Below are 23,933 nucleotides of genomic sequence, written 5' to 3'. Positions count from 1 at the left end.
CAACAAGGTCACATACACGTTCCCTCCATCTCTATATATAAATCACCTGTGAAGGATGGGAATACAAAATGCTGCGCCCAGCTGCTTTGGTAATGAGACAAAAAGGACAAGAAAAAACAAAAACAAAGAGGAGATTTGCCGACTACAATATGGAGAACTAGCACAAACTTTAATTTGGGGATTCTGTATAGGTCTATGACAGCATCAATGGTAGTCCTCTGTGAAGACCTCTGTTGGTGAACGGGAATTAAGTGAAGCCCAAAGTTTTTGTTGAGGTATACTTGAACCAATAACAAGGAGCTAAATATAGCCAGAATTATCTGTTGATATTCTTTGGTCCATGTAATGTAACACCACACCCACCAGTAATTTTAGTGTATGTAGTCTCACAAGGTATAAAATAAAAGTTAGATATCAATTAGTACAATAAGACAAATATAATAATATGGCAAATAAATATTTTAGGCAATGTAATCAATCATATAAAAAATAATAAAGTATAGTAATATATATATAAAGCAATGCACTTAAAATATAACTAGGCTAACATTACTCTCACATCAGATTTTAAAACAAGCTATGTACTATGTAATGTAGATGACTCAACAAATACGAGTACACCTCTTTAAGAAATCCTGTCTCAAATCTACTCTTTACAAGAGAATTTGTCTTCACTTTTATCGACAGGTTTTCCATGCACCAATAGACCACCAACTAATTCAGGTCTAATTCAATCAGTAAGATCATTCAATTTAACAATACACAATTATGTGCGAGACGCGAGTGGATACAAGTTTATAACTACGGTCAATATGAATTATGTGAAGGGGCAGAATAAAGGGCCCCTCAAGGACAACAGAGGACTCCACTGTTACTCATAAGGGTGCCGTCAATTCCTTAGCAAAGAGATAGTTACAATGAAAACGTTATGGTTCGTTCTTCAACTAGACTAGAAGATCAATTGTTTCTCTCGCCTTTAAAACAGAACCTGCCAAAACCTATATGACAGTTTATCTCTCTACTGTGACACATCATATTAAATTCAAATTGATTGTTTTATCAGATTGTGCCTTCTGTACATTCCAGTTCTTATCACTTACGTCGACTGTGAGTCTGTGACATCATGTCTTCGGCAAAAAGGAAACTGAGGTGGTCTGGTGGCTCACAGCATGTGTGACACACACACACACACACACACACACACACACACACACACACACACACACACACACACACACACACACACTACAAAAGCTATAAAAGTAAACTGTCCAGACCTAGCGCCTATAAGATACTTCTTCATTTAACTCTGAAAGTACTAAAATGGAACCGTACTGTGCAGTGTGTGGTGGCATTCCTTGTTAGGTTTCTGCAGAATATAGGCCAGCTCCAATGGGAGAAAGAAAGGGGAGTCATTGATATTGCTGCCGCCCTATGGCCTCCCTTTGATGCATTCCACACACACTGGAGGGAACATTCCAGCAGCATTGCATCACGGGTACAATGTAAAGTGTTCATTTCACCCCGACACTGTGTAGAAATGTTACCAAATTGACCCTCATGTACACACTCTGAGTTACACATGGATACATTCACACTCAGGATTTTACCGTGTAAGAAGTCAATTGTAATTTGTACTTGTAGGCAATGTTCTGCATATGGCAACGCAACGGTGGTCAACGTATTGTTTGACGTTGAAGTTAGCGGTCAGAACTTTAAACAGTGGTTTATCAAGTCAAGAACCGAGGTCCCATATGGCACACCTTCAAAGCAAACAGATCCCTGAGTGTTTCAGAAGGCAAACGCCTATCCCCTCCTCCTCCCCATGTGGAAACCTCTCTAAACCCTCGCCTCACGACAGGAACACGGTCGCTCTTGCTGAAGGTTTCGTGCCATTTCTGACACGAGTATGAGATCCTATCTCTCAGTACAATCCCAAAGTGTTACTGTATTTTTAGAAAGGTCTCCTGTGGATAGGTGGTGAAAATTAGCACGTGCTAACACACAGTGTAAACAATGCATCTACAAATTGTACAACTGTGCAACGAGCAATGGGCAGCAGTGGCCTATGGGTTAGAGGAGCGCCCTTGTTGCCGAAAGGTTGCCGGTTCGATTCCCCGGACGGCCGGGCAGGAAAAATCTGGGTCGGGAAGTGATTGGTCATCACTCACCCAAAACCGCTGAAGTGCCTTCGAGCAAGGCACTGAAACCCCAACTGCTCCAGTGGAGCTGCTTAGTGGCCAACAGTATAAGACAGGTTGTACTGGTCAGCTCCCAGGTTTTAGTGTGTCCGTCTGTGCGATGGACCTTCTGCCGTTCCGTGTCAATGTGCTGGTCTTCAACAACTGTTTAGTCATGAGATTGGGATGATCGATTGAGCACAAGTATTATTATATTCATGTTGTTGCTTTATGATATTTGTTACACTTCATTTTTAATATTGTGCTTTTCATGTAAAGCTAGCTTTGTCGTATGTTGTAACTTTGTACTGCTGCTACCATGGAGTGGAAAGGGCTCCGCCGCTCCCCTGTAAAAGAGATCTTGTATCTGAATTGGATACAAGATAATGATAAATAATGGTTTAAATACAAAATATTGTTACTACTAGTGTACTAAATTCGTCTCAACTTAACAATGATCTCGCTGCATCTGGAAATGTATAATCTCAAGTGAGACAGCAAAAAGATATTAAAAAGAAATCCAATAATCAATCAAGTCTTTATTCCTGACTGCACACAGTAGTAAGAGGGCCCTTTAAGATGTTTTCACTTTTTTATCACACCACTATATTTGTTTGAGGACAGTTAAGAGCGCAAACTGCAAACAATAACATCTGGGATGGATTTGACTCCCAAACTCGCAATTTACGTCATCATGACCTGAGGAACAACCACCACCCTGCAAAATGATTCAGCACATTCAGTGCCAGTCCCCTGTGGCCCGGCACTGACGCGTAACCACTACTGCTGTCAGTTGTCGCTGAAGTCCTCTCTTTGAGCTTACTCAAAAATGTTAACCACTGTGGTTGGAGACCTGTCATTTCGGACCATTACGCTCTCATAACCTCACCTTCAGTGAGAAGTGCTCTTAAACCCCCCCTCAGTCACAATCATTGACTATGACAATGACTTGGCGAAACAGCACTGACAATTTCCTTCAGAATAAATGAATGCCAATGCGGTGACTCTGATTCAGGCATGCGGAATGCGGTTGTCATTGAAAAAGTGTTGGGATCATCTTGCCTGTGTGTGTTATCACCTTACTCATCCTCATTGTCTTGGGAAAGCATTCTCCTTGAGCTGGTCCAGGAGCTTGTATTGATACTGGTATTAATGTTGGGCTTCAATCCAATTCAGACAATGAAGGGAGGGGGGGGGGCAACTGGCTAATGCCACATGAACATCCATAGTGTTGATGCCGACACATTGAGCCCACTTAGGGGACTTTATGAGAAACCTTGCCTCTGCCCTCTTTAGTCTATTCCAGACTCATTTCACTGCTTTCTGGCTGCCTGCCAACAATAGCTCTCCCAGAAGCACAGGCGCGCACGCGTGCGTGCGTGCGTGTGTGTGTGTGTGTGTGTGTGTGTGTGTGTGTGTGTGTGTGTGTGTGACTGTGCACGCGTCACTGTCTGCAGGAGTTCACTCTGCTTCAGCCAGTCAGTTGCTGGCAAAATGAGTAGAGGTATTATATACTTCAGGACCTTATTTCTTATTCAAGAATCAGCAGAAACGCCCTTTCAAGCACAAACCAAAGGTTTGGACTGCAAACACAGAAACTTCTACCATAGTAGTACTAGATTAGTCATAAACACCTCCTTGAACAATCATATCAAGTTTAGGCCTGATGGAGGGGAAAGGAACTGGTCGGAAATTCGGAATACCGTGTTCCTTCCACGCGCTACGTCCGGCCGGGGAAACTCCCCCCTGTCAGGTGAAAAGAAGCTGCTTGGACTCCTCATGCATAGAAGGAAGCATGAGGTCAGTCCAATGCCCCCCCAGGTTGGCAGAGGAAGTGTAGCGCCCAGGATTACATTAGATAATTGACACTGGGTGAAAAAATGAGTTACAAAATCGTGGGATAAAAACAAAAAAATATGTTTAGCCCCCCTACACACACACACACGCGCGCGTTGCTGTTGGGAGGAAACCACCCAAATCTACTTTTGAGGTTTTTGATTTTGTTTAAATAAATCAGTGCTATTGAACACTCTTTACGTCTGTGTGTTGGCATATTGGTCGGATTGACTGTGCGGCATAGGTATAAGGGCTGAGTAGTGGCCCGAACTCTAGATATTGAACCTCCATTACATATACGGCAGAATCCCTCTATATGTACAGTATTACTCTGAAGACATTTCAGTCGTGCTGAGTCATTCCTTAAATATTTGGCCTACATCTGGAACTTCTTTCACTAGTATTGCATTGTAAGACATTTGGCCTGTGGTGGCTGACTACAGAGTTCTTGTCAGTAGCCTTTCAAGCACGTAACTCCAATCCTCTTAAACTCATCTCAGTCACATTTTAGCAAGCCCAGAGTTTTCAATGGACCTACTGCATAATGCAAGCACTTTATTGAACTTATCACAGAGTCCCGTGAAGAATGTTTCCGCTGATATGGTTTATTCTTTAGAGGTGGGTGGTTGAATCTGCTCGGTTCCATTTAACTCAACTGCAGACCCCATTCTAGAGGGCATAATAATACCAAAGAATTATATTACTCTCGGGGCGCCCGCAAGCCAAGTGGTCCAGGCGCATGCCACATATACTGTAGGACTGACAGCGCGCCGCCCATTTGGAATGATAGTGTAATAATCTGTGTGCGTTTGTCTCGACTCTAGAGGACTGCTATAATGTTTTTTGATCTGTGTGATGAACTGTGCATGTGCCTGGCACATGGTGCAGCAGGCCTGGACAAGGCAATGTGGAGGATGCTAAGAGGATTCGGGGTCTCTGGTCCCCTGATACTACTGCACCATTTGAGGCCAGGCCATCTCGCTCCTTTTTAGCACCCGTGACCAACAGGACATTATTATGCAAGAAATAAATCCTGTTATACAATCTAGAGTTGGCTGCTAGTTCAGTAGTGACCCCAGATGCGATGCAAATTTTGAATTCGACAAAAAAACACAGTTACAAGAACAGAGAAGACACACTAAAATGACTAAATGATCCCTTTTGCACTTTAACAATAACACTGCCTACTGAAAAACAGAAAAGTTTTAAAAAAAGAGTCAAAAACAAGAAACCTGGCACAAATCTGTTTGTTTTTAGTCAGCAAAATGCGAATGAAACAAATAGGCATAATTATGCAAAGTAATGATCTCTCCCTGCGGTTATGCACTACAACCCCTCTTTACTGTTGCGGAGCACGACTCATGGCTCACAGTTAGCCTGTGTACTCTGTCCACATACAGGTCATTGTTATGGAGAGCAACTGAGGGCAGCCGCTACACAGGCTGTCCCAAATCAGACATAATGACAGTCATGAGCCAGGAGACTGCAAATGTGTGTACGTACGCAAACAGGTCAACAGACACAAAACTGTCTTTATCTACACCAGCTGCAGTGCAGAGCAGATTGTGGTGCTTTCTGCCATGGTTCAACTTCCCACCAAAGAGTAATTCCTCAGGCCTGGGCCGGCCTAACGGTCCAGGCACCTAGGCTGGTAATCCAGCATGTTGCAGGTTCGAGTCCCGATCCCGACGACCTTTGCTGCGTGTCTTCTCTCCCCGTTTCCTGTCAACCTACTGTAAATCTATCAATAAAAGGTAAAGCTCCCAAAAATATCTTTAAAAAAAAAAAGAGTAATTCCTCCGATTTACAGCATTTTATGTTTTTCAAGTTCCTTGAAGATATTGATGATACATGAAGCCCACATCCACAACTCAACTGTTTTTACAGAGCTATATGGAGATGTCTGTATCTGTCTGTCCGTGTCCCTTGACTCCCTTTTATGCCCATATAAGGGGATATCGGTCAGATCTGTTCTGGACCAGATCTATCATCTCCATATGATCCTATAGCAGTATATATGGGCAATTGGGCATATCGGTCAGATAGGTAGTTGTCCAGAATGGCTGATCTGACCAACTTCACGCCAAGCACCGCATACCACGGATCTTCTTTTGATTCTCGAGATACAGACGTGACACTCACACGCAAGCAGAGCTTTGCATTATTTATAGAACGATATCTATTAAGACCAGGTAGAGACAACATTTGTGATCATAATCTGTGTCTGTTTATTGGCCAGTAATGTTGTATATGAATTTGACTTGGTGCACTGCTCTTACAAGCTATATCACAATATTACGAACACCAAAATCCCAGATGATGACTAGTCTCATATAACAACATCAATATTATTTGGATAATAGGCCTATTGCCCAGCTCTGGAGTATCACTATCTATAGTATCACTATTATCTGTCACCCAATTAAGCTAAATCTGCTTGCTAAATTACTCCAATGTGTCACAATTTGGCAAAGCTACCTTAAAGGGGCATTCCACTCATTTTCAACATTTTACTATGTCATTAATATACCATAGAGCTGTTGTGTGGAAATAATAAAAAAGTCCCCCCATGCTGTGTTTCCTAGAACTAGAGGTCTGAAAAAAAATCATTAACATGGTGAAACACATCTTGATGATGTCATCAAGATGTGTTTCACCATGTTAATGTTTTATTATTTCAGCTCTATGGTATATTAATGACATAGTAAAATGTTGAAAATGAGTGGAATGCCCCTTTAAGGAGCCAACCAATGTGCTGTGTCCCTCTCACTGTGAATCTAGTCAGAAGAAACAAAAGAACTCAAACCACTGTGTGAAAGCTGCTACCGAGAAATGTCCTTTCATTTTAGCTCCTGCCAGCTGTAACCAGGGCCAAGAACATATCCCAAATACAGGCCTACTGTTCTCCTAGGCTAGTACTCCTTTCCTCCTTTTCTTTCCGACGGCGAATTATTCCGACGGCGCGTTGGTCAGACGCATTAACTGTGTGCTACGAGTATGACACCTACACTTAAGACAATGGATATCTAGCCGAGGCAGAGTGAAAATTATTTAACAAAAAAGGGTGTTATACACAGGAAAAGTGTGTGTCAATGTAACTCAGAGTGTGAAAAATAAAATTGATCAATAATTCTTTACACATAGTTAAATGGACACTGAGGAATTTACTGGGTAATATGTTTGCCTGGTGAAGAGGATAAGGGGAAACAGAAGGGAAATTAGTAGCATTAACCCAAAAATGTATAAAAAGCAAAAATAGCACATCAATCGCTATTTTCGCTAAAATAGGGCTACGTGGTTTACAGTAACAGTGCCTAATTTTACTGGGGACCCCCTGGAACCTCCTGAAGGACCACAGAGTAAAGAGTACAGATGGTGTTGCTGTGCTGAAGGTTTCATACAGCCTCTTCCAAATGCAATCAAGACCTGTATGATCAAAACACATGTACCTTGACTGCATGCCTTCCAGACGACCAATATTGAAAGGAGCAATAAGTAAAGTATTGTGATCATGGAGGTCACCAATTATTATCAATAAAGATACAACACATGGTAAATCAATACAACCGTCTTCCACAGCTACTCCGCTTGAATCATGGTCTCCCCAACACCTGGGGGGAGCTTCCCAATCCTGCAATGAATTTAAAAACGCCTTCAATTGCCTGGCCTGTCTAGATCTGCACCAGGGGTCAGCTCTCTAAATCCAAGCAGCTGACACCAAATCAATTACCGCACGGCTGTTGGGTAAGCAGAATGGAGACATCCATAAAGAGCTCCTGAAACCAGGCTACATATGCAGGCACGTTGGCCGGCGCTCAGCAGTTTGGCGTTCCACCCGTTTCCCCTCCGCTCTATGCCAACTGTGCAGAAACCACTCTGAGAAGACAAGTCCCTAATTACTTTGGCTGTTCTCTCGCTTCTTCCACTTGCATTTGAGCAATAATCACAAACAAACCAGGCCTGGGCTTGGTGATCAGTGACAAGTGGACAGCATAGCAAAAATGAGAGGTGAGAAGTACAGTATGCATTTTAAAAGACAACAACGAACATCAACATACCCACATGGTAAATCCTTATTAATACTGTTATCCAACGACCTGCACTTAGCAGAGTTGGATTAACATTGGGATTTTGCTGTGTGCACCTAAAACTGTGTGCTATGAGTATGACACCTACACTTAAGACAATGGATATCTAGCCGAGGCAGAGTGAAAATTATTTAACAAAAAAGGGTGTTATACACAGTAAAAGTGTGTGTCAATGTAACTCAGAGTGTGAAAAATAAAATGTATCAATACTTCTTTACACATAGTTAAATGGACACTGAGGAATTTACTGGGTAATATGTTTGCCTGGTGAAGAGGATAAGGGGAAACAGAAGGGAAATTAGTAGCATCAACAGACGGAGGTGAGTGCCCCAGCCTGGTGCTGGTTGTGGGCCTGTCACACTGACAGATGAGGTGGTCTGGCGCTGAAGGTCAGTCCCTGAATGCCTGATAGAGTAATGCCAAGAAAGGAGCAAAGGCTACAGAGGAAATGTAAAGGTTTAGCCTCCTGACATATCTCTCTATCACTCACTCTGCAAGTCTTCCTCTGATAAATTAAAGGTGAAGAGATAGTGGCCATTTTGGTGGCTTGGAAACCTGAGCCAGGTCTCATCTTTGTCCATGTCTAGCAGACTTGTGTGCATTTCTGAACACACTGTGTGCACCCATTGTTTTAGCTTCTTCCATCAAAGGCTTCAAAACAACTGCAAAAGGGGCAGATCATTCATAGCCTACCATAGCTTGGTTCAAACTTAAATTAAAACATATGGGTTCCCCCAAACAGCTGTTCGGGAGGGATAAGTCTAGTACTCAGATGAAAGAAACCAGCTTAACCAGTTTAAAGTGCCTGCAAGGAATCTTAAAACTCTGAACTTACAGAGGTGTGTACAAAATGTGGGTCAGACAACCATTGCCCTACACTACAGTATGTCTTGAGTTGAGTCCCTCCAATAAACAAGGTAGCTCTAACAATTTTTTTCCAGGAGGAGATTTCATAGTTACTGGAGTCAGACAGAAGAGACAGGTACATTATGTCCCTCCATGTTGCACTGAATTCTTCAGAGCACTGGGAAGGGATTGTGTTGCAGTCGGAGAGAAAAATCCTCCTCAGTGACTTATCTAGGGAGTTAAAGAGAAGCTCTGGAAATATCAATAGCCTTGCTCCAGTCAAGGGGAACATGCTGATTCAACACTTTTCTATCTCTAGGAGAACATAGTTCAATAATAAACGACTTAGTTGATGCAAAATGACAGTGCTATGCAGTGTTGAACAATAAATGTCACAATACTGTACGATTGGCCACATGTTGGCCACCTGAGCAAAAACATAACCTACAATACCACTAGAATATAAAATTATAGTGGTATAGTAATTGATGATTTAAAACCCAAAGGCTTAAATTTAATAGTGTTCATTCTTACCAAGGTAGTGATTTGGCAGAAAAAATACTGACGTAATAGCTCAACACTTGAAAGGCAGTGGTCTTCCATTGAATATGACAACACTCTTGTGGGTCACAAGAGTTACCTTAGCACTTAGTGTTTAACCCTAACAATGGACAACAAAAATGCTGTAACAGCAAACATAGTTAAACAGTGAAAAGCATGATGACGCAAGAGTGTTTGTATCATGTGGTAAATGGCAAGGCCATTGTCTATATTCATGGGGGTTTCATTTTATCCGTCATTGACATCACTGCTGTGAGTCAAACCTCAAGTTACTGTCATCCACAAGCTGTCCACAACTGACTGCAAGTGACTTCTAATCATTTACATGTTACAGCTGCATTATATGAATAGGGGATAAATGTGAACACAGCTTTCATATACACTTGGGAAATAAATATTTTTGGAAGATATAGCCACCCTGTTCTTGCTTTGATATAATAGAGATATCATAAATTGATATGTGGAAAAAGAACTGACAGCCTTTTGTTATTAGGGGACAGCACAAAAATGTCTGTCTGAAAGAAAAGTTATATTTTTCCAAAACAAAACACTGCCTGTGGTGATGCAGATTGTAGGGAGCTTTGTAGATATTGGGATGTTTTAAAGTAGACTACAATAATAATTAAGTAATAACATTGTTAGAAAGGTATACATCCAGACCGTGGCATATTTGTAAGCCAACCTGGAGGCAGATCCTGTTCTCAATCATTCTTACCACCTCACCATTAAAAACTGTATAAATAACTTTATTCTACTGTTCTTTACAGTTATATATACACCGGTAGCCAATACGGAAATGATAATATTAATAATGGATTGCATCTTTATAGCACTTTTCTATGCACTACATGCTTACTCAAAGCGCTTTACAATGGTCCATTCATTCATACATTGAGAGGTGAAGCGGCGAACAGTCAATGCCAGCGTCCTCACTTCCCACATTCACACACCAATGGTGGCAACCACAAGCAAGGTAGGGTTCAGTGTCTTGCCCAAGGACACTTCGACATGTGGACAGGAGGAGCCTCGATTCGAACCGCCGACCCACGGATCATTGGACGACCTGCTCTACCTCCTGAACCACAGCTATTGATGATGGCAATACCACCAATAGCTCTCTATCCAAAATCTGTCTGGCGGAATGACTATGTTGAAAATAATAAACCATATGCCCACAGTTCTTTCTTTTAAAACTAGGTTTACCTAAGGAAGCACCTTCACACTGACTCATAAAAAAACAAATAAAAACGCTTGTGTCAAGAACATGGGAAATTGATCATTTAACGAACAAAGAGAACAAGCCCTAATTAAGTATTCTGTATTGTCAGGCATGTTTCGATAAAGAATCAGAGCACATCCACATTACAACTTGTAAACACCATAAAACATGCTGGCTAATACCTCTGACCTTTGTGTGCAGTGCAGTCACATTCATAAGCTTTGTCATGATGAATTAGTTTGCTCTATATTTTCCATTCATAAATTATCATTGCCTTTTTAATATATTTTAAATTATCATTATTGTCTATCATTTACATAATGTAAGTCAAGCCATTCCATGAAGAAGACTGGTTGCGGCTACTTATTGCCATAACTTAAACACCATTTGCAAATGATGATGATAGTCTCCCCTCTAGATTTAACAGACAGCAAATTAGTTAATCCTGCCAAATCACTGCATTGTTGCCATAAATAAAAAATAAATAAAAATTAGTTATTTTCTGAACAGCATCAGCAATCTTAGCCAGCATTAGCAAATGACCATCCATACACATTTGCTATGGTAGTGCATAATGTGGTAGTGTATGTCTTGTCTGCAAGCTACAATGATCACAGCAAATTATATCGACTCGACTGGTTTGCTAGCTGTCTCTCAAAAGATTGTTTTTAATACATCAACTGTGCATTAAAAATGACTGAGGCCGGCGCTGACTTGGAACTATGAAACAGCAGCATTCAGCATACGGTAACTTACCTTGGGCTTGTACAGCCACTTTCGAAAGCGATTCATCGTTACCTCGCCACCTTCCTTTGTCACAGCAACCCCTCCTCTTCTACCTGTACTGTGTTTAGCAGCAATACACTGCTAAGCTAACTAGCGTTGCTGCTGTTGGTGGATACTAAAAACGTTGTCCAAAAACGGTATCACTGGTATAAAAAAAAACAATAATTAAATAATAATAATAATAAAAATGTTTATAACGTTTTATTTCCATCTTCACTGAATCCGAGGATATCTGACTGCTTGTCTGTCTCCCCCAGCCAGCCCGGGCACTTTCTTTCCAAGTCCCCCTCACTGACGATGTGGCACACGCCGAGCACGGACGCTTCTCTCTGGGCTGGCAGTGGCTCTGCTGCTCCGCTCTGAGTCAGTCTGCTATTCTGCTCTACAGTCTCGGCTCGCTCGCTCGCTCCGCTCCGTTCTGCTCGGCTCTGCTCTGCTCTCTAGGCTAGGATATCTGTCTCTGATGACCGTCACGTTGACAACATTCACCTCCCACTTTTACAGAAACACCACGTCACTACACGCTACGTCATAATAATGTTGTTGTGGCGAGCAACCACCAACAAAGGATTTCTTTTTTTAAACTGTAGTTTGTAATTTTCAACATATAGTAGAGATGAAATAAGGTCCAAAAACAAAAAAGTAGGTCACAAAAGCTGGCAATTATACCGTAGGTCCGTAGAGATAGTCCAGATAAAGAAGACGTGTATAGGTGGCAGGCCTATAATACAATAATAAAAAAATAAAAAATACCAAAGGGACAGTATTGGAGTCTGGCCTGCTACACTTTTGAAAAAGGCTAGTGTGTGTGCGTGCGTGTGTGTGCAAGTGTGTGTGTGCGTGCGTGTGTGCGTGCATGTGTACGTAGGCCTATACATATACACTGTATAAATCTATAGGCCTATTTGTGGTTTTGAAATCTAGTATTCCCTTTTTGTACATACATTTCTTAATTTTTTATCGTTTTCTTATGACACATGCTTAAGAAATGCAAACTTACATTTTCTCATGCCAATAAGGCAAGGCATGCATTTTTGCATGTAATAATTATAATGGTTATACTTATACCATTCATAATAATAATTATATTCCTCTACTATACTCTCATGTCTAGGTTTGTGATAGGCCCAGTAGGCTACATCCTCCCCAGTGGAGATGATCTCCCCAGAGTCCCCACCAGCTATAAATTATTTCACCCGTCCCAACCTATAGGCATCATTCAGCTGTTTTTAAATTCAACAAAAGGACCCAGCGGTGCAGAAAGTTCTGCTGCAAAGATGGCACCAGTAGAAAATGGCTGACATACAATGAAGAACGCCATGCATTGTTTTTCTTTGTTTGTATGGCCTTTGCAAAGTCCACTGACAGCAGTATATTTATTAGTGAAATGACACATTTGAGGCATGTGCAGCAGCATGCAGAGGAGCATGGGCAGAGCATGGCAGATGATGGCACATAGGAATTGTACAGAAGCGTATTTCTTACAGGTTCCAAAGCCAATATAAAATGTACTGGGTGGCAGGCAGCCTGCTCACAGAGAGCAGGTACAAAAGAGATGCCAGGTTCTGGAGCGTAGGCCTATAGTGATGGATGTAGTTATATGGCAAGAGGTGGCATATAGCTACAAGCAGACAGAGAATAAGGCAGCATAATACTCTTGAAGACAGCTGTATAGATTATGGAAACTTCATAGAGCTCATTCTTCTTCTCCTGGGAAAATATGATGATATCCTGAATGGGCATCAGGCCTATTTCAGCGGTCAAACTAGAAAAAGTGCCCTTCTGGGCACAGGTCTCCACCAGGAGGATAGGAGTGTGATGTTTGGCAAAATGTGATATAAACATGTTTGTTTGTTTTTTGCAACAATTTTCTTCATTTTGTTGAGGAAATGCAGAGCCAGATCACTCATAGCATCTCTGAGGATAGAATTCTGGATGAGCAGGACATGTGCAGCATTTTGTACAAAACGGGCCACTCCTGAAGACTTTGGAAGGCAATCTTAGCCAATCAGTGTAGAATCTGAAAAATCAAACAGACTCGTCTTGATCACATGACTACAGAGATCATGTATACCGATTTGCATGAGATTTGGATGAAATCTGTGACTAATATAAACAATGTGTTTTGCAGAAATCGGCCTCATGGTGGCGCTATAACCGGCAGATGTGGAGGGATGCAGGGAAAATGTTTTTCCATGGCCTCTAGGGAGTGCGCATAGAAAGTTGTACACAGATCGATGCAGTTATAGGTAAAAACAGGAATTGCCCTGTTATAGCGCCACCATGAGGCTGGTTTGGAAAATAAATTGTGTCATGTCGTCCTCAGCCTAGTGGAAATGTGCGTGTATAATTTCACGGAAATTTGCACACTGTGTTTGTGATTTGTGGCATTTTGTTCGAAACGGACAGCTGCAGTCATTACTCTCGTGGGGGGGAGTCGATGGCCTGATTGACATCACTCTTACCAGCCTGAATTTGGCTTGTGGCGCGATGGAACCCCCTTTGTTCCAAACCAGGTTGTGAAGCCTGGTTGACCCGACCGGCGTCCCTCAGGGCTCTATTCTGGGCCCGCTCCTTTTTTATTATAGGATTCTTTTATGCTGTATGTGTACATGAGTGACACAGTAAACACAGCATGGGCTTCAGCAGGGTGGATGTTGTCACAACAGTCACATCACGTGGTGGATCTAGAATTGTGCCCCCAAGGGCAGGTGGCTGACATCGGCCCATTAAGGAAAAGGTAAATCTAATCAGGAATCTATCCATTCACAGTGCAGCGTGTCACCGCTGGAGGGGTGGGGGCAATGCCATTAAAGCTGCTCCCCTGACCCAAGCAACAGAACAAATGGTTGGATATATGACTCTAAGGTTACTTACCCATAAACAGCTTGATATTCTTTCCTGGACACCGACCGGACACATAAACAGCTTGATATTCCTTCCTGGACACTGACCGGACACAGCGGGGTGCTGAGTTGGTGTGAGTGCTGCTGACTGACGCCTGTCATGTTTCGCTGCATGTGGTGGTGAAAAGTTTTTACATGATATACGTGTCATCGTGTTATTCTTTTATTTATTAGACAGGTGGTGTTGGGGGTGGGTGGCGGAGTGGAGGCAAGAGCCTATCTCATGTTTGTGTACTGTGAGGCGGCTTGACAATACAGCCCCCATCAAGGCCCGCCAAAACACATTTTAGTCGACTAAATCACATGTAGATTTAGTCGACTTATTTAGTAGATTTCATCTTATGATATATTTAGTCGACTAAAACTAGACTAAACACTAAAACATTCCAGGTAAAATGTGAGTGAAACTAAATGAAAACGTTTCAAGAGACTATGACTAAAACTAAAATATAAATTTGCTGCCAAAAACAACACTGCTACAGCATCACACAAAAATCATCAAAAGCGCATGTAGATCTGCTACTTTTGATACTTTAGAATTTGAGCTCTAACATGTTCAACTGTTGAGGTACAGTATATACAGTAAGGGGCAGCTGGTTTGAGCAGAGGATGGATTTGGATTTGAGCGGCAATACCTCCTGTCAAACAGTAGCAGTCCTACCCGACAGGATCTACAGTAAATGATTCAATAGAAGAGCAGGTAGACCAACTATATATAACCACCACTCTAGTATTAGTTATAGTCATAGATCGTACCATACCCATTGGTCAAAATCATGTTTTTTCACCCACACATACAAAAAAAAGTATTGTGAATTGCATGCAGCTTTAAATATCAAGACATTTGAAATTTACAATTTAACCATAATAATAATGACATGCCAAAAATAGGAATGCCAGATTGAAAGAGGTTAAAGTGTCAGTTCTCCATCTGGCCACACAGCTGTATTGTGATAGCTGCTGTTGCATTTAAATATGTAAGTGTGTTAACAATAGAAACTGTGCAAATTATACCAATCATTTTAGTGATTCAAGACGGATTGGAAATTCCACTCTGTTATTCCATTAAAACATACTGTGTGTGTGTGTGTGTGTGTGTGTGTGTGTGCGTGCGTGCGTGCGTGCGTGCGTGCGTGCGTGCGTGCGTGCGTGCGTGCGTGCGTGCGTGCGCGAGTAAGCTATAGTGTGCGTGTGTGTGTGTGTGCGTGTGTTTGCGTGCGTGCACACATGTGTGTGCTTGCATGCATGTGCGTGCATGAGGCCAGAGTCATGACTGAGAACACACATCGGGGTGGGAATGTAATCGGCCTCCATCTCTGTCCAAATGAGCAGTTAGAGCGGACAGCTAAAGTGGTTTTGAAGGTTCACTTTGGAGGCCGAGTGCGATTCAGGTTTGGGGTTAATTGGCCATGATATATGGCGTTCTTTGTTAAAATAGGCTCCTCTCTATGATTTCGGAGGCAAATTACAGCAAACGAGTTATGAAGATCAGTTTTGAAGAGAATTCCTATTGGTATAGAAAATCACTTGGCCTCTAGGGAGTGTGCATGCAACGTTTCACGCAGATCGGTGCAGTTTTAGGTAAAAAATGTGAGATTAGCTGTTCACAGACGGACACACGGACGGACACACGGACGGACGGACGGACGGACGGACGGACACACGGACGGACGGACGGAGTGCAAAACATACTCTCTCCCCATGCCTTCGGCCTGGTGGAGACAATTACATAATGAGTAATGACAGAGAATGAGTATGTCAGAATAGTAAAGAGATGTCATTACAGTGAGTCAGGCTAGGTCAGAGACATTCAGACCTGAGTTGACTCGCTCTGGGCTTTATCTCAGTCCCATGTCTGGGCTGGGCCTAATCTTTAGCATGTGACGGGAGAGCAAAGCCATGTTTGAATTTGAAATTACTTAAAATGCTAAATGTCAAAGTGAAATTTATCTTATCCAGCGACAACCAAATATTCAAAGTCTTGGGTCTGAGAGGCCAAACCTCATCAAATGGTGGTCCGTGGCTCAAATACTGAATAAATAGTGGACCATGAAATGAAAATGGTTGAAAACCTGTAGAAAATATAATCTTGGAGTGACCTTATAGCCAAATTGGTTAGGGGCAGGGCACCTAGGCGCTTACCACATGTGCATAAAATACCTTCTTCAACATGCCCAGGTTCAACACTCTGGGCTGGCCGTACTATTTGTTCCGTCACTGCCCTGCTCTCTGTCCTCTTTTCCTGTTTCTATCTCACCGTCGCTATCAAAATACAGTGGGCATCGGTGGGACGGCACTAAAGTGGTTCTCCTCCTACCTCACCGACCAAACTCCCAAACTCTTCTCCCTTCTGGCTCCAAAACTATGGAATGCACTTCCCATTACAAATCAGAACTGCAGCCTCACTCCCAATCTTGGGACTGGGACTCCGCCGTAGTCTGAAAACCCACCTTTTCAGACTCCATCATGGCCCGTAGCACTTGCCCTAGCCGCTTAGATAAGCACTTTATGTAGACTTATAGCATGTTACATAGACAGCACTAGAATTGCATTTTATGTAGTCATAGCACTTTATAGTATATATGTATACTTTTTATGTATGTGATGTATTGCCATGCTTTTTGTTCTTGCTTAATGTAAATCGCTCTGGATTAAGAGCGTGCCTAAATTGTAATTGTACAGCAAAGAAAATAATGTTTAAAACAATAAGTGCATAATTTTGTGAGTGACGGTAAACACTGAGATGAAAAAGGTCCAACCAACCAGACATCATCAGTTATTGGCCTGGCTGAAGAATTGGACTATACAGACAGGCAAACACACCAACGCACGCACGGTTCTTCAGAGGGAATGCTGATGGAATTTTTCACACACCATAGAGGCAGAAAAGAGCAGCAAACTAGAAAAAGTGCCCTTCTGGGCACAGGTCTCCACCAGGAGGATAGGAGTGTGTGTGTGTGATGTTTGGCAAAATGTTTAGGAGCAATATAAACATGTGAGTGTGTGACGCGGCTTGGCCTGTTGTAGCACCACCATGAGGCTGATTTGAAAACTGTCAAGTGGCATTTCTTCCAAAGCCTAGTGGGAATATGCATGCACAGTTTCACCACAATCGGACGCTGCGTTGAGTAGTTGTGGTGATTTGTACAAAACGGGTACAAAGCGGGCTACTCCTGAAAAGTTTAGAAGCCAATCGTAGCCAATGAGGGTGGATTATGAGAAATCAAACAAACCCGTCTTGATCACATGACTATGAAGAGCATGTGTACCGATTTGCGTGAGATTTGGATAAAATCTGAAGGGGTAATATTAGAAAATGTGTTTTACATAGGTCGGCCTCCTGGTGGCGCTATAAAGAGTAGATGTGAAAAATTCCAGGCAAAGGTTTTTCCTTGGCCTCTAGGGAGTTGGCATACAAAGTTATCCATAGATACGTGCAGTTAGAGGTAAAAACACTTTTCGGCCAGTTATAGCGCCACCATGAGGCTGAGTTGAAAATGTTTATGTGGCATTTCTTCCTCGGCCTAGTGGGAATGTGCGTGCACAATTTCACGGAAATCACACAATGTGTTCATGATTTGCAGCATTTTGTTTGAAACTGAGCACTCCTGCGAACTTTGGAAGCCAATCTTAGCCAATCAGGATGGAGTCTGAGAAATCTGAAAGACCCGTTTCGTTGAATGGCTCTAGAGAGAATGTGTACCAATTTGCGTGATGTTTGGACAAAATCTGTAGGTGTACTGTCCAAAAACTTGTTTTGCACAAAGCGGCCTCCTGGTGGCGCTATAACAGGCCGTTCTGGAAATTTTGGGGCAGAGGTTCATCGTTGGCATCCAGGGAGTGTGTGTGCAAAATTTGGCATCGACCGGGTTAACGGTGCCGGAGATTAGCTGTTCACAGACGGAAGGACGGACGGACACACACACGGACACACACACACACACACACGGACACACGGACGGACGGACGGAGTGCAAAACATACTCTCTCCCCATGCCTTCGGCCTGGTGGAGACAATAAGGCCACACTGCCATAGAAAAGGAGAAGACAGAAAAAAGACCAAAAAAAAGTCTGGTGAGATGGCTCCTAGTGAATCAACGGTAACGGTGGAACACTTCTATTGGGAGCAGAAACGTTTAGCTGGACAGTGCGAGACAGAAAACGTCATCACTGCGACTGGATGAGTGCAGTACATGTCCAGCCCAGGGCAGTGCCAGTGGAGGATGGATCTGGTGAAGAAGAGGATGAAGTTGAAATAATGAACAAAAGCTGCACTTTCTGCAAAGATTGTCCACTGCTGCTACCAGAACCTCAGGTGGTTCAGCTTGCTAATAGATAACATACCATGTAATTTAATTGTCCTTGCATACAAGTTTCTGCTCATGCTGTCCATCAGACAGGTATGTTGTGAACATGCATTTTCAACACTGAAATTCATAAAAGGACATCCTCATGACCCTGGGCAATGCCCTGCCTGGACACAGACACTGTGGTTGCAGAGAAGAGTGCACGTAGAAGTATAATAACCAGTAAGACGCCCTGAGGGCGAGAAGCGACCTCGCCTGGGCACATGGCAGACTGCTGGGCGAGTGCTGGCGCTTTGGCATGGGGAGTCAGATCAACATATGGAATGAATTCTGTACTGGCCATATATGGAGCGTGTCTTGACTGTACAGGGTTTGATGAGGTCAGATCAACATATGGAATGTCAGAACAGGAAGGACGGGTGGGGAAGGATCAACATATGGAATGTCAGAACAGGTCAGCTTCATATATGGAGATCTAAACATACTCCAGGTTTAGGTGATAAGTTATCACCTTTTTAGGTGATACCTTATAACCTAAGAATTAGTCAAGGTCATATCGTGGTATGTGTTATGTTCATTTATTTGATGTGGACATCACAATCACATTGCTCATTGCACAATTTGTATATGCATTGCTTACAGTGTGTTACAGTGGGTGGTGTCCTTAAGCACTGACCCCACCTCCCTCTGGTTCAGATGCGAAACCCCGTTTATGGAGTTGGTACAACGTAGGTTCAGGAGGAAGGCCATGCCTACAAGCTAAGATCGGTGACCTCCCCTGCCACCATGCCATGCTAATTCTATTCCTAGCCTCAGGTATCTAGCTACCTCCTTCCCCACAGCTACAATCAACTCCACCACTTACCTGCCATGACTACCGATGCCAGCTCCACCCTCGCCACTCACCGAGGCCCTGCTGCCATGGCAACTGTCTGGCGCTCTGCCCTATCACCACCCTCGCTCCATTAAAGGGAAGAGTATATATGCCAGCCTGTTCCACTTGTCACTCGTGCACTGTATCTCGTACAACTCGTACCATACAAGCACAACTAACGACTCGCTCGTGCAAAGCAATTCGTTACTCACAATGGATAGTCTCGACCTCCATCCCCCCGACTCCGACGATGATTTCCAGGACCTTCCCGAGACGCCGGCGCCGCCCGTCCAGAGGTTCCTGCCTGTCGGCGTCCTGCTTCGGTCCGCCCCCAGCTTCCTCAGGGCATCGGAGGCAACCCGGCTGGAACCAAGCCCCCCCCGGTACTCGTCTTCTCGCCGCCGCGTCTTCCCCCCTCTCCCTCCGCCTCACCAACGCCGGTCTCACATCGATCCCCCACCTCCACCCCCTCCTCGTCTCGAGTCCCTGACAGCGTCCGCCGCTTCGGCTCCACCTTCCTCCGCCGCGCCAACCAGGCCGACCATCCGCCCATATAATGAGTGGACCATCGCCGGGCTCAGAAGGGCTCTCCTCGAGCGGAACGAGCCTCATTGTAGGAAGGCCAACAAAGGCCAGCTTTTTACTTTGCTAATCCAGTGCTCCACTCCAGCACGACCAGCAACAACAACAGCGGCGCGTCCCGATGACGTCATCCCGGGTCCTTCCACCAGACGACGCGTCACCAGGAGAGAGGTCCCTGCGCTGCCCGTCCATTACTCTCTAGGTGAGCAAACCATCCGCAATAATAATAATAATGATGATACTCACAATACTGCCTATCACATCATCACCGGTCAACACCTCCCACCTGTACCTCCAGGCCGGTCTATCCAAAGCCGCCTCGGACCTCCAGCCACCCAGTTCAGACTACCTTTACCTCCCCCCCAGCATACCTCTCACCCCCCCGTGCCTGCTCCCCCCTCTTTCCCCTCTTTCAACCCCCCCCCCCCCCCTCCCAAGCCTTCCTCGGAAGGCTTACATCCCCGTCTTTGCAGGCTGCACTGTCATCCAACCCCCCTGCACACTTCTCTCACCCCCCCCCCCCAGCTCTCTCCTTCTCCCCCTCAGTCCCCCAGGCCGCTAGCCAGCCCCACGCTCCCAGGGCCACCGACCCGAGCTGGCTAGCACCTCCCCCACCTCTGGGTGCCCAGCTGCCCCAGAGCACCCTTCCCCCCTCCCTCCCCCTCCCTCCCCCCCCCTCCCCCATGTCTCTCCCCCCCCCCTTTTCTCTCTCCTCCGCAGCCGCTGCCGTGATGCCTTCAAACGCACTCGCCCTCAACCCACTGACGTAGAGCTCTACTGCCGGCTCTTCGCCGGCAGTAGAGCTCTCGCCTGCACCATCTGCGGTTGCCCCTCCCACCCCACCACCGAGTGCGTCCTCTCAGCCACCAAACCACCACCCAGACCCGCCTCATCCGCCCCAGCTCACACGCACACGCCGCACTCCCAACCATCCCCCGCAAAAAAGCAAAAAACCAACCGCCCCACCGGCCCGACCACCTTCCCCTCTTCCTCCCAAGCCCTGGACAAACGGGGCCGCAAGATTATGTTTATCGGCTCCCGCATGCTCTGCAATAATTTTAATGATATGGGTTGCAGCATGAACAATTGCAAATTGCTCCACGTTTGCTCCTATTGCGGCGGAGCACACAATCGGCCCAGCTGCCCCCACAACCCCCCCAAAATAGCCAATGCTGGTTCCTCCCCATCACCAACCACATCCCCCACCTAGTCCACCTCCCGGATGATTCCTCGCCATCAGCCCCCCCCCCCCCCCCCCCGCTCGCAGCCTAACACGCCTCAAGGCTACCTCCTCAGCGCTCGGCATCCCCCTCGCCAATTAAAAAACCATGGGGCCTCTGACAAAAATAGAATTCCTGGGCACCAATCTAGACTCAGCCACCTTCCAAGCCTCACTACCCCAGAGAAACTAGACCGCACTTCACTCCTCACCTCCAACTTCCTCGAAATCCCGTCTTGAATTGTACCCCGTTATAGTCGCGGCCTCTTTTTGGGGTCACGATTGGACCAGCCGCCCAGTCCTCATCCACTCAGACAACCAAGCCACTGTCCAAATAATCAATAAAGGTCACTCCACCTCACTACCCCCCCATGGCTCTCCTCAGACGCCTCACACGGATTTCGGTCACCCATAACTTCATAATTCAAGCAGCTAGCCACTGCCATTCATCACGGGTCATGCTTCCATCCACCATCCGAGTCTACATAGCAGGCGCTCTTCCCGCGCCTCTCCTCTCGATCCTCCGTTTACTACAGATACCGGAACCTCAGCCACCAGACGCAGGTTCCTCTACCATCTCCGCCAGATCCCGACCAAGGCCGGATACTCAGCATCCGACTTCCCCGGCCACTCATTCCGGATCGGCGCCGCCTCCACGGCCTCCAGACAAGGTATCACTGACCACACCGCCCAACTCCTAGGGCGCTGGTCATCTCAAGCGTACCACGCTTACTTCCGAACGAGCGTTCAGGACCTCAGAGCCGCTCACGGATCTCCGGTCCAGTAAATGCTCCACGATCGATTCTCGATCTCATCTATCCTTTTGGGGTCTCGGATTGGGGGCGTGTCCTCGTACGATCAGGACGCCCGCTACTCAGACCCCATGCCAAACACCCAGGGTATCCTACCCCCCCTGGAACCCGGCCTTCGTCCACCACCTCCCCCCCCCACAGAGCTTCGCAACGAGCTGGCTCTTCCTTCACCTCCCCCAGGGGCTTAGTCTTCACTATCATCCCTCCCCCTCACCCCCTCCCCCCTCCTGTAACGCCAAATCATCCATGTCTTCCTCACCCCTCGAACCTCCCCCCCCCCCCCCTTTTCACCCGTCACCCAGCCCCTCGGAAACTACCCTTCATCCTCACTCCCCCCCTCCTTCCCCTATTCCCAACCCCTCATCCTCCTCCCTTCCCCCCTCATCCCCACGGACAGTCCAAGGCCATCCTACGCATATCAATATGCACGCATATCTACATGCACCTCATTTCTATCATTCCTTTTCATGTTCCTCCTCTCTTCTAAATAAACGCTAAACTATGTCAAACGATGTTCGATTGAATGTGTGGTCTGTACTAGTGAAATGGAGTTGGTACAACGTAGGTTCAGGAGGAAGGCCATGCCTACAAGCTAAGATCGGTGACCTCCCCTGCCACCATGCCATGCTAATTCTATTCCTAGCCTCAGGTATCTAGCTACCTCCTTCCCCACAGCTACAATCAACTCCACCACTTACCTGCCATGACTACCGATGCCAGCTCCACCCTCGCCACTCACCGAGGCCCTGCTGCCATGGCAACTGTCTGGCGCTCTGCCCTATCACCACCCTCGCTCCATTAAAGGGAAGAGTATATATGCCAGCCTGTTCCACTTGTCACTCGTGCACCGTATCTCGTACCCCTCCCTCCCTCCCTCTTCTTTACTAACTCTCGTTCTCCAGTTTCAGGTTCCAGACGGGGGTCTCGGATTGGGGGCGTGTCCTCGTACGATCAGGACGCCCGCTACTCAGACCCCATGCCAAACACCCAGGGTATCCTACCCCCCCTGGAACCCGGCCTTCGTCCACCACCTCCCCCCCCCACAGAGCTTCGCAACGAGCTGGCTCTTCCTTCACCTCCCCCAGGGGCTTAGTCTTCACTATCATCCCTCCCCCTCACCCCCTCCCCCCTCCTGTAACGCCAAATCATCCATGTCTTCCTCACCCCTCGAACCTCCCCCCCCCCCCTTTTCACCCGTCACCCAGCCCCTCGGAAACTACCCTTCATCCTCACTCCCCCCCTCCTTCCCCTATTCCCAACCCCTCATCCTCCTCCCTTCCCCCCTCATCCCCACGGACAGTCCAAGGCCATCCTACGCATATCAATATGCACGCATATCTACATGCACCTCATTTCTATCATTCCTTTTCATGTTCCTCCTCTCTTCTAAATAAACGCTAAACTATGTCAAACGATGTTCGATTGAATGTGTGGTCTGTACTAGTGAACTAACCCATAGAAAACTACATTGCGGTGATAAGATATCACCTCAAACTGGAATATGAATGCGCCTTAAGGGTTTGAGGTTTGAGGTCAGAGTCAGATGTAGAGTTGCTGGCTGGCTCCATATATGCAGATTTAGGTGATGATCCAGTCTTCTCCATGTATGGTTATCCAAGGTTAGATGAGGTCAGTGTCGTGATCTTCATATATGGAGATGGCCATGGTGGCGTGACGTGTCACGAGGTGTGATGTCATGAGGAGTGACCATATATGG

At 45.4% G+C, this 23,933-nt stretch overlaps 1 protein-coding gene across 4 annotated transcripts in view; it reads right to left on the bottom strand.

The window, feature by feature from the left end:
• The window catches only part of zfyve28 (zinc finger, FYVE domain containing 28), a 33,378-nt gene extending 21,411 nt beyond the window's left edge, over positions 1 to 11,967 (bottom strand). For all 4 annotated transcript variants that reach the window (XR_013792338.1, XM_079528961.1, XM_079528962.1 and 1 more), the window contains exon 1: positions 11,487 to 11,967. Coding sequence is in view for 3 of the 4 variants with exons in the window: in XM_079528961.1 (XP_079385087.1) it covers positions 11,487 to 11,522 (36 nt within the window). In the remaining variant the exon portion in view is untranslated. The remainder of the gene's footprint in view (positions 1 to 11,486) is intronic.
• Between the last annotated feature and the right edge of the window lie 11,966 nt (positions 11,968 to 23,933).

Source organism: Electrona antarctica (assembly GCF_951216825.1).
Source record: "Electrona antarctica genome assembly, chromosome: 18".
Taxonomy (NCBI): domain Eukaryota; kingdom Metazoa; phylum Chordata; class Actinopteri; order Myctophiformes; family Myctophidae; genus Electrona; species Electrona antarctica.
This window is presented reverse-complemented; position numbering and strand designations above follow the sequence as displayed.